Below are 12429 nucleotides of genomic sequence, written 5' to 3'. Positions count from 1 at the left end.
GTATCAGTGCGCTGTTTGGCTTGGCCAGGTTCTGAGATCACTGCAGAGGTAGTATGCTCTGTCTCTAAGAGAAAGAAACACCTTGTTTCATTCTTCCACCAAATTCTCTGGCCTATCAAAGGAGCGTATGGACAACCTGGAGGAAACCACCTATAGTCCTCCTTTTTGGAAGTGAAGTCTGTGTCTCAGACTCCTTGATCGTTAGTTGGGAGAAAATAAGAGTTGCTAATTGTCTTAAGACATCAGGAAATACAAAAAGAATGTCAGTTTATAGTCATGATTTTTTAGATGGTATATTGGAAAAATTCAGAAGGCCTTACCAATCTATTCAGAGTCAATTTACAGCTGTGTGTATTATATTTATATTGTATTTAATTCAAAAGAGAGCATTCAGTATCTGCTCTGCTTACCTGAGGAGCCTTTTCTGGAACACATATGGGAACAGAAATGTACTTGACCAATATAATTTTTTACTTTTAATAAATGTTATTTTTTGTGGGGGGAGTGTTTTTCACCCAACTATCTTAGTCTGATGTATTTGAAACTTTTACCCATATGAAAGCTCCATTCTAATAACAAGTCTGATCTAACATTTTAAATAGACTACTTAGAAATACCCGTATACATTTTTCCAAGAGTACACAGAAGTGTATAACATATATCTCAAAAGAAGTGTGATGAGCATCTTTACATAAAGAAGGAATTTTATGTTGTAGGTCTAATTTGACATAAGGGTCCTGTTCTGTATATATGATAACAGAAACCAATATATATAAGTGACAGTTTATCACTGGTTTTGCCTTCCAGAACCCTGTTGGCATTAGGTTGTCATGTTGGAATTGCTGATGAATATGCTGAAGAAAAAGTGAAAAAACTGAAACTTCCTAAGAAGTAAGTCAAAATTCAAAGACATCCTTTTTATTTTATTTTATTTTATTTTATTTTATTGTTTAATGAGGGAAGAAGAGTGAGGAGACTGAGTTCTAATAAGTGTGTGTGGAGGTGAGGGAGGGAAGAGGGAGAAAAGAAAACACTAGGCATAGCCCACAGGAGTCAGCATGTAGTGACATTCTGACTGTGATTTTCAGCTTTTTGGGTTGGAAATGTATTCCAGACCAACTGCATCTGCTTTGATTTTGTATTTGGTATCCAGAAAATAAGTGAATAAAACATGGGTCCAAACATACCATTCCACTGCGTGTATCTCATGCATGTTCATATTACCAAATATCATCACATGACATTCTTTGGGTCTTGTGCTCCTAATTCATTAGGTGTTTTTCAAAATCTCCCTGATATACATACCTCTACAGTAAAAGCTTTTTTATCCAGCATGTTGGGGGAATGTGGGGTGCCAGTAAGTGAAAAATTCCGGTTAGCTAAGAGGGAGGGAGTTTGGGTGCGGGGTGCTGGATCCGGGGGATGTTCACCTCAGGTGGTTCCCCGCAAATGGTGATCTGTCCCTGCTGTTCCTCGGTGGAAGTGCAGTTAGGCAGCTCTGCGTGCTGCCCCCACCCCGCCCCAAGCACTGGCTCTGCAGCTGTCATTGGCCAGGAACTGTGGCCATTGGGAGCTGTGGGGACAGCGCATGCGGGTGGAGGCAGCACACAGAGCCGCCTAACCACATCTCCGCCTAGGAACAGCAGGGACAGGTTACTGCTTGTGGGGAGCCGCCTGAGGTGAGCGCCCCCTGCATCCGACACTCCAAACTCCTCCCCCCTCCACACCCCAACCCACTTTCCTGAGCCTCCTCCCGCACCCAAACTCCCTCCCAGAGCCCACACCCCTCCCATGCCCCAGCCCTACACACCCTCCCACACGCCATACGCCTTATGGCTGCTCCTCCACCTAAGAGGTAGGGAGCCTGCTGGCCCCACATCAACCGGACTATAAACTGGACTTTCTATGAAGATTAGAAATGCCAGTTTATAGAGCTTTTCGGTTGGTATGGGGCTGGATAACACAGCTTTTACTGTATATAATTTCATGTGAATAACTAAGATCTGGTGTTTAGACAAACAGTAAAAATTGTAATGGATACTGACTTTTACAGTTTATTCAACTTGTTTGCAATTGATCAATGGTTCCTGGGCTCCCTTATAGATGGAGCTTGTATTGTAGTCACTCTGGGTGGGACTTTGAAAAGCACTTAAGGAGTTAGGAGCACAAGATCCAGTGGAAGTCATGGGATGATGTTCAGTAATATGAACATGCATGACATACAGCCCATTGAATACTTGGGCCTATGTTTTTATACTTATTTTCTGGAATCAAGAAAATAAAATTAAAGGGGATGAAGGACTGTAATACGTTTCTAACTCAAAAAAGATTATCACAGTTAGAATGTCACTATCAGCTAATTCCTGTGGGCTACATCTAGTTTATTTGCAAGAATAAAGAAAGAAAAATAAGGAATTGGAATAAACTTCCCCAAACTCTTCTTCAGTAATGGTATTCTGAAAAAGGGGGATTTAAAACTAACTAAAGTTCATATACCATATCTAAGTAGCAAGAAATCATACTTGGTAATACAAGAACTATGCCATTCTATCCATGACAAAGTTCAGTGTTTTTGAATTCCATTGGACTGGAGACCATAACTTCACTGCCTCTGAAAAAAACGGAGGCCCCAACAAATCACTCTTTATTATTATTATTATTAAATTGAGATGTGGGAAGAAAAAAAACTAAAAAAATATATTCTAAAGAAAATTAATAGTAAAATAACATTACTGTGACAATTACCATTGACATCAAGAGACAGTTGTGTCTGACTAAGAGCTGAGTAAGGACTTCAGGATTAGGAACTAGCTATGTTGGTGTTAGGTTGGACTACACTCTATGTCAGGTTTATTTGGGGCCTTCTGAAGGAATCTTGAATTAATCTGACCATCATTTTAATTTACCTGCTATAACACTTGAGACTGATAACGGTTGAGATAGAGATACGGTTTCTGTACTCAACTAGTAGAATTCATTGAAACTCTGCCAAAACATTATGAGCTACTACTAAGCAACAGGGATTTTTGTATTAAAGTGGGAGAGGAGGTCACTGCTGTATTATGATGCCTTGAATTAATAAGGATCAATTCATATGTGCCTAGACTTACTGACAGCCTTTCTGGTAGAAAATAGAGATGAGCGAATTCTTCTGTCAGTTATAACCATACAATCACAATGAAGTCAGTGGTCTTCCAGATTAATTTTTTAAATGAGAACCCAATTTAACACTTGGAGTGGTACATTGGTAGCTTTTTTGTTTGGCAGATGTGGCATTATAGGGCACAATCATGTAGCCATTCAACATGCAGAACTCCCATGATTTCAGTGGCTGCAGAATGAATAGATCAGGTTAATAGCATGATCAGTTACAAAAGCTTGTAATGAATTGCCACTTGTTATGGGCGATTAGGCACTCAAAATGTTCAGAATTCATGCAAAATACATTAAATGAATTGCTACTCTGGATTGATCTGACTAGTTGAGAAATGCATTGAAATGTAATATGTAATTGGTGGGGTTCACTGAACATATGTGGATGAAAAATAGTCAATGAAATACGGTTAGATACAAAAGTAATACCCGGTGAAGTTGTGGTGATTCTGAAATGTGTGAAAATCTATATAAAACTGAATCATGCACTGAGACTTGAGCCATGTTGGAAAAATCATGCTACCATAGCTAGAATGACTGGATTACGATTATCAGGCCTGATAGGAAGATTCATTCACCTGTTCTGGATGCTTTTAAAGGTTTTTGATTACTGCAGTAACACAATTTTAACACGAAGGTACCATGCCACAAAGACACCAGATGAAGCCAACAGGTGTCAGCACGTGGTGACATTCTGATTGTGTTCTGCTTTTTGTATTGGAATGATGACATTTCTTTTAATTTTGTTTCTGGAGTCCAGAAAATAAATGTGTAAAGCATGGACCCAATTCCCACTACCTCAAATATTAATTATGGACTAAGTACAGTCACACTGCCAAGACAATACTAAACTCAGTCCAACTACTCACTTGCAATATGGATCCACTTTGTTATTGGGAAACAGTGGCCACCACAACAGAAAGCTTGTGGCCTATTGCAGGAAATATTACATATGCTCTGCTCAGTGATGCTGTCAAAGCTTGGTTGCACTTGTAAACTCCGTTTTGGTAGGCTTTTGCTAAACCTGTACTGTTTTCCAGATGTATCCAGCCAAGAAATAGTGTAGTCTCTGTAACTGTAATGGCTGTTTTGTTGTAGTATTCATTTGTACCTCAACAGTCTTCTCGTTTTAGGTTTCTTAGCTTATTTCACGAATAGACTCATTCCAATAAATCAGTGGTACAATATTATTAATGTTAAGTTGGTTTCTGTAACTGTTTTGGATACTGAGATGTACTATTAGTGTAACATTTTGTTCATTTGGCTACTAATGACAAAAATATCAAGATTCCCCGGTGAGGCTCAAATTAAAATAAACTCAAGTTGCTACTTTAATATTGTTTTTTATTCATTTTGTTTTTCATATTTAACTATTTTAAACTTAATTCTTTTTCACATACTTCTATCTCATAATGATCCAGGAGGGTGGTAGTGTTTCACATTATGATCAATGTAGGTTGAGTAGGCACTCAGTGTATGTTCTCATGGGTGGTAATCTATGCTTGAAGGTGGATGGATGCTCGCAGAATAGTCAACCTGCCAGAATGGCCAGACTCAAGTCAAAGGGAAATTATAATAATTGGATGTGCTGTAGTGATTTTCTGTCAGCTCCTTGAGCTCTCAGTTTGTGGTGTAACAGGTTTTATTGTAACTTGTTTGTTTATCTTTGGGGTATTTTTCCTATCTTATCATCTTTCAGGGTCAAATTTGCCTTTAGTTATGGCCATGGTGTGCATGGTTGTTTTGTTGAAAGAGCAATTTTGTCACCATTTGAAGAGATACACACCTCCTATTTTATTCTCTCTCTAATTCCAAAGTCACTATGTGCTGTCTAGTTACTCCACTGTGTGTTTCTAAGATTTTTAGATTGAGTCAGGGATGTAGGTGATTATCAGCAATGTTCCCATTCCTCTACAGCTTTGTAGAGTTAAAGGTAACAGAAATGGGAAGAGTTGTCTTATGGCCAAAGCACTAGACTTGGAGCCAAGAGGGGTGGGTTCTATTCCTGGCTCTGTCATAGAATTCCTGCGTGACCCTGAGCAAGTTACTTAGGCTCTTTTTCAGAGAGGTGTAACAAACAAGTTGCAATAAAACCTGTTACATCACAGGAAGCTCCCGCTGACTTCACTTTAAGATGAGTGTGGTCAAACCACTCTGTAAACCAGCTACTTAATTCTCTATGCTTTAATATTCTCCTTTGTAAAACTGCCTAAATACCTTTCAATGGTGGTGTGAGCTTAATTCATTAATGTTTATGAGCCACTTTTGAGTCCCTTTAATGGAAGATGCTGCACAAGTCAGAGGTGTAATTAAATAATGTATTGTTGTGCTAGAGGGTATTGATGGCTGCCAGCAAACATGTCTTTGGTCTGTGGGCAATCACATACCTCACTGAAACTGGTGGGTGTGCTAGCCATTATTCAAAGAAACAGATAAGCTCTTTTACGGAGTAAGACTCTCCATATGGTGTAGGATAGCTGAAATAGTAGAAATCACTCAAAGTGCTGGGCCACGTGAGAAGGCCTGAGCAAAGAACCAACTGAGGGAAGATAGGAGCGGTTTCCCTGGGACATATTGCAGTCACAGGGGCTGGGATAATGATTAGTGGAGGTGTGTGTGTGTGTGTTTCAGACACAGAAAGCAACAGGGAAGCAAGCGGACAGCAAGAGAAGCAGTGTGTGTGTGGCTCTGTGAGGAAGCTAACAGAGGGGACTTTTTTTGGGCAGGATGCTCACTTGAAGGGGAGGCTTGGAAATTGCAAGCAAGGGAACTGCCTCCTGTTTGTTCTTACTGGATTCAGGAAAACAGGACTTCATATACATTCTTTGTAAATAAACAGGACTGCACCAAAGAAATACCTGACTTGTATAATAAATTTTTCCTCCTAATGGAAAGATTCCATCAAGGCCCCAAATATTGACTAACCACTTGAGAAAAGGGGCAAAACTGTTGTTCTTTTATGTAATTAGTACAATTCAAATACATGCACATAGCACAAAACTGCATGCATATCTGAGGGAAGATTTTAGACATTAGTGAGATAGATCCATACTATCTTTGACTTTGCTCCATGGTTTTCGTTTTAAAATATCCATTTGCTCGCTGGCCTGAGCTCCTGGAGTTAGTTTAAAACCCTCATGCCAAATCCTATCCTCAGTGAAAACATTTACACCCCATTAAAATCAGTTTGAGGGCCAGAATTTGGATCCCATGTTTTCTGTCTTTCCCACTCTAATGTCATTATTGGAGGGCAGTATCAGTAATGGCATACCGATGCAGCTGATATTCTCACTTTTAAGTGATATGTAGATAATTTATGCTCCTGTAACATTAAAGAGCTTCTATTCTTTCATATAGAGCTAGTGTAACCACAACATTTATGAAAATTCTTTAATAGCTCTTGCAAATAGCTGTGCAATGATTTTTACCTTATGAGGGTAGAGTATCTATTTTCTGAGTAGTTACAGAAAACTGTGAGAAACATATGATCAGCCACCTCTTTTTCTTGATGAAATAAAATTGTCATTTGTCCTACTCAGTCTTCTGTAGTCAAGGTTGTGTGCATTTTCAAATATGTTGGGGAGCCCCCGCAAAGCACTGCTTGGCGAATCTGTTTCCCCAAATGCCTGCTTATTCATCAGGTCCAAACTGGTAGACAGTAGTGGCAGGAGATCCAGAAGGGTCCATGAGTCCCCATCTCTGGAGATGTTGGGAGGCAAAAGGTTGCATGACAATTGGGGTTTAGTGTATCACAAGAAAAGAGCAGAAGATGTACATCAGCAAGCGGTGATGCAATGACATGAATATTATTTATGCTGGCATTTAGTGAAAGGGTGACAAATATTCCTGAAGTCTTATTTTGAACATTCATTTTTAATGCAATGCAGGTTCTTTAAATACTACTCACTGAGAATAATTTTGTCATTTGTTTTCCTAAAAAGTGGGTAAACCTAAAAAATATATAAATTATGTACACTATTAAATATGTAGACTATTTAACTATCTCAGATATTATAAATGACTGCTACAGTTTTCCCTAACCATGTTGTCATCACTGAGACTTCGTTGTTGAGACACACAATGAGGGGGAAATGCCTGGTCCTCTACAAGACAAGGACAAATTGAAAGGAAAGACAAAAGGAACTATATTCTTTGAAAATTCACTCCCTTGTCAGCTTCTAAAAACATGCTCACAACAAAAACCATTCTTAATATTTCTTTGTGCAGTCAACTGAGATTTTCCCATTTGTTCTGAGGTGCTTGAATAGCAGATTTAGAAATGGAGTTTACAGCTAACATCCACTGAACTTGGTCATAAACTGCTTATGTTTGCCTGATATCATTTGCAATGTAATGACTTTCCAGCTCCATTTAACTTGATTCGTGCTAAAACTCCAGGTACAACTCAAAGGAAAAAAACCTGTGTTGTGTTTAGCTAGACAGATTTTTTTTTTTCACTGACGTACACAGCATTTTTTCATAGGCACAATCGACAACATTTATGTTTTTCTGAGAAAATAAACAGAATACTATTTCATTTTTTGTATGACAAAGACAGATTAAATAGAAATTAAATTTAAAATATACTACCAATCCTATCTTGCACTTGTGATGTGTGTGTGATGCATACTTTATATCAGAAAATAAGTATAAAATATAGAAAGACAGTAGAAAAACACAAAATCTCTTTGACATTTAATTTTATGTAGTCAACTACCATTGCATTAATCTTTTCTGAGAAGAAATTTTGCTTTATAAGACCATAAGAACAGTCATATTGGGTGAGACGAAAGGTCCATCTAGCCCAGTATCCTGTCTTCCAATAGTGTTCAATGCCAGGTGCCCCAGAGGGAATGAATAGAACAGGTAATCATCAAGTGATCCATCCCCTGTCGCCCATTCCCAGCTTCTGGCAAACAGAGGCTAGGGACACCATCCCTGTCCATCCTGACTAATAGCCATTGATGGACCTATCCTCCATGAATTTATCTAGTTCTTTTTTGAACCCTGTTATAGTCTTGGCCTTCACGACATCCTCTGGCAAAGAGTTCCACAGGTTGACTGTGCGTTGTGTGAAAAAATACTTCCTTTTGTTTGTTTTCAATGTGCTGCCTATTATTTTCATTTGGTGACCCCTAGTTCTTGTGTTATGAGAAGGAGTAAATAACACTTCCTTATTTACTTTCTCCACACCAGTCATGATTTTATAGACCTCTATCATATCCCCCCTTTAGTCGTCTCTTTTCCATGCTGGAAAGTCCCAGTCTTATTAATCGCTCCTCATATGGCAGCCGTTCCATACCCCTACTCATTTTTGTTGCCCTTTTCTGAACCATTTCCAATTCCAGTATATATTTTTTTGAGATGGGATGACCACATCTTTGCGCAGTATTCAAGCGGCGGGTGTACCATGGATTAATATACAGGCAATATGGTATTTTCTGTCTTCTTATCTATCCCTTTCCTAATGATTCCCAACATTCTGTTTGCTTTTTTGACTGCCACTGCACATTGAGTGGATGTTTTCAGAGAACTATCCACAATGACTCCAAGATCTCTTTCTTGTGTGGTAACAGCCAATTTAGACCCCCTCATTTTTTATGTATAGTTAGGATTATGTTTTCCAATGTGCATTACTTTGCATTTATCAACATTGAATTTCATCTGCCATTTTGTTGCCCAGTCACCTAGGTCTGAAAGATCCTTTTGTAGCTCTTCATAGTCTGCCTGGGACTTAACTATCTTGAGTGCTTTTGTATCATCTACAAATTTTGCCACCTCACTGATTCCCCCAAACAGGAGTGTTAAAATGCTCTATAGTAAGTCATGCTGAGAAGATGATTTGTGTGTAGAACAATGAAATGTTAGACTATAAATTGATCTTATGAATACAAATTGATTGACAGAAGCCAGTGATTAGATATAATTGATACAGTTGCCAGACAAAGCTAATTAATTAACAAAAGAAATCCATTTTTATAACTGTTGAGACTACATACATTTCATATGAGTATGTGTTGTTGGTAAGTTATTAAAATGTATTTTTATAGTTGGACAGAAAACTGATTGGGCCATTTTGTGTTTTACATTTACCATCATCATGATGCTGTTTGTGCCTCCTACAAATTAGTTCAGATTGTGTGATGTCTTCATTACAAACCTCTGTTTTCAAAAGGTTCTATCATTCATATTCCAGCAATCATGCTGTACTTACCCTTCCTCTTAGCTCCTATTTGTCATGATTATTTGAAAAAATAAGACTTCAGTTGACTATAGCGAAATTAAAGGAGGGTCAAAAAGGGAAGATGGAGGGAGAATAGATTAGAGTTTATACAACTTAAAATAGTTGCAAAGTTTAAAACATTTTAATTCCAATCTATTGTTTTACAGCATTTACAAGTACAGAAAAGCATCTACAGATCATGGGCAATAAATTGAACAAGACATTATTTTCAAAATAACTATTAGTAGGAGTCTTTGTTAGACTGTAGGGTTCTTCCCTTTATGTCCCCGATTGTTACTTAAGTGAATTATGCAGTAGATACCTCACGAGGGTATTATGAGGCTTGCTTAATGTTTGCAAAGCATTTTAGGATCTTAGGATAAAAAAGGTGAGTTAATATTTTATTCTCACTCTCTAGTCTAGGGAGATACAAGAAAATATCCGGATTAGTTAAACTGTCTGAATTCAGTGTTTTTGTTGTTTTCCCATGTCAGTTGACAGGTCTTTAGTATGTATAATTTCTGTGAAATCAGAACTGTGTTTTCTGACAGACCAAGATACCTTTGTGACCAAAATGGTACATGTTTTATCTGCGCTCATGGTGAAAAAAATCTCACCTGTTAATCAGCCTGTTTTATCTCTCTGTTTAACTGGCTGTTCAGTTTAACAGACTCCTTATGAAAGAAGGTCTTAACAAAATAATAGGCTGATCCAGTTCTGCTGTGCTGCATCTTCTTTAATGGTTTATCCACATACAGGTGGACTGAACTACAGGCAGCAGTAGTGGAGAGCAAGTGACTATACTGATAGAATCTTAACCAGTCCACCAGTGAGAATATTCACATAAAATAAAAATTTAGAATGAAGACTCAGTTTCAGTTCTTTTATGTCTGTTGGCAGATCTTAAGAGCTATGAGTTACATGACAGGTTAAAAAAAAACAGCAACAGCTTGTTAATGTTGGGTAAGTGATTTATTCAGTACTCTAACCATCAGCATAGCAGTATTTCAATTTACTTTAAAAAAAATCAGGCTATATTAACTAGCTGCTTTTTTTAAGTCACCAGTTCCAAAATTACTGTATGAGATTTTCCTAGCACAATTTCAGTGATTTGCATAATGCTTTATTCATTCTTTGAAGCATCTTTGAGATAGAGGGCACAGTAAAATCAATCTGGAATAACTGTCACTGAAAATTGATTTCTTGTGCAGTATCAGCAGAAGTGAACTAAAGATTAAAACAAAGATGTGGGGGTGTTCTGTTTGGCCCTTTGAGGGTCTGATTACTGTTGAATTAAAATTAAATGCATACTATGATACCCATTTTTGCATAGAGGCCTGTTATACTTTTTATCAGAAATCACATTTAAAGACTTTTAAGAAAGACGTAATGAGTGAACATAGCTCATCTTGTGATGATAACAGTTTACGGGAGAGGCCCACCATCCAATTCTCCCTATAGACTGTAATAGTGTCTCTGGTACAAACAAGATAAAGACACAGGACTAAAAGTTAGGAGTTCTGGATTCTATTACAAAGTCTACAATAAACTTCTTTTTGACACTGATCAAGTAGCAGGGACAAATAATTTCTTCTACCCTTTTTCTTTTACTGAAAATACATGTGATTTCCCCCCCCACACACATTTCCTGGCAATAGGTCCTCATAGTTTGATTAGATTAATGATTAGGTTTTTTTTTAGCATTCATGATTTTTTATATCATTTATAGTGTCTGTAAGGTAGACACTTCAGTCCAGTGAAATAGTCTCTTCAACAGTTTGATGATCTCCTCCTAGCAATGGTCAGTGAAATCACAACTAATACAACCAATACAATTTCTGTCCCCTCTTCAGCCCTATAGCAGGATTGACCAGGGTCAAGGAAATGTCAAGAAACGTTCAAATTTGCCTATCATAGGCTTTCAATGAACTTCCCTAAAAATGATAGATCATTAGCCAGGTTGTCAATGTCAAGAGTTGGTTCTTGAGCATGGGCCTCACAATACTACTTTGAATGCTATTGGAATTCAGTCCCCATGTAGGGAAACATTGACAGAGTGGGAAATGCATAGAAATAATGCTAATGGGGAAACAATAAAATAACAGACACCTTCAAGGTTCATTATATTGCCAGTTTTCAGAGCTCTACTTATGGTGTTTCCTATTCAAGCCATAGGAATCTGAGGGCTGGAGGGATAGTCTAGTGGCCAGGAGAATCCAGAGTTCAGTTCCATGCTCAGCTATAGACTTCCTGTGTTTCTATTTGGAAGCCACTTAATCTGCACTGTGCCTCAGTTCTTCATCTGTAAAACAAGGATATCCTTCCTTACCTCCCAGGATGTAGATATCTATTCATAATTGTGAGGTGCTTAGATACTGTGATGGGGGGGGCCATGTAGTACCTAGATAGATATCAGCTTTAATCTCCGCACTGCTTTAAGCATGCAAAGAAATGCCACAATATGTATATTAAAGTTTTTTTGGATGTAGGTAATTCTCAGTCACTTACACATCCAATGACACATGTTACTACCTAATGAAATTGACTTCTTCAGTCACTCTAGGTTTAGTTAAATAGAAACCAAAGGTAAGTTTCTGTGCATTATTTCCATGCATTATTCTTATAACTTAGATCTTAGCTGGATTATTAATATTTGTATTTCTGTGGTTTTATCAGTGGATACAGTAGTTTTCCTATGTAATATCTGTTAGTGTTTTCTCAGTGAAATATGTGATATTTTTTTTTTAAATCACCAATTGCACATTCTACATTGTTTGACAGTTACCAGTTGTCAAGTGGATACAAGCCTGCTCCCATGGATCTGAGCTTTATCAAGTTGACCCCCTCTCAAGAAGCCATGGTGGATAAACTAGCAGAGAATGCTCATAATGTGTGGGCAAGGGACCGTATCAGGCAGGGTTGGACATATGGTATCCAACAGGTAAGAGCAAACTTGGACGCTTGAAAGTTCACCCACATATTGAGGTATTGTACAATTGAATTTGGGATATGAGGTTAGAGGAAGCCACTGACAAAACATTAGCCTATCAGTC

General features: G+C 37.9%; 1 protein-coding gene across 10 annotated transcripts in view; it reads left to right on the top strand.

Annotated features, from left to right (window-relative positions):
• The window catches only part of RYR2 (ryanodine receptor 2), a 690844-nt gene that overhangs the window by 396155 nt on the left and 282260 nt on the right, over positions 1 to 12429 (top strand). For all 10 annotated transcript variants that reach the window (XM_034765046.1, XM_034765042.1, XM_034765040.1 and 7 more), the window contains 2 exons: positions 808 to 891; positions 12158 to 12317. In XM_034765046.1, coding sequence (XP_034620937.1) covers positions 808 to 891; positions 12158 to 12317 — 244 coding nt within the window. The remainder of the gene's footprint in view (positions 1 to 807; positions 892 to 12157; positions 12318 to 12429) is intronic.

The sequence above is a fragment of the Trachemys scripta genome, chromosome 3, assembly GCF_013100865.1.
Source record: "Trachemys scripta elegans isolate TJP31775 chromosome 3, CAS_Tse_1.0, whole genome shotgun sequence".
Classification (NCBI taxonomy): domain Eukaryota; kingdom Metazoa; phylum Chordata; order Testudines; family Emydidae; genus Trachemys; species Trachemys scripta.
The sequence above is the reverse complement of the archived record's forward strand: the minus strand, read 5'-3'. Positions and strand labels throughout refer to the sequence as shown.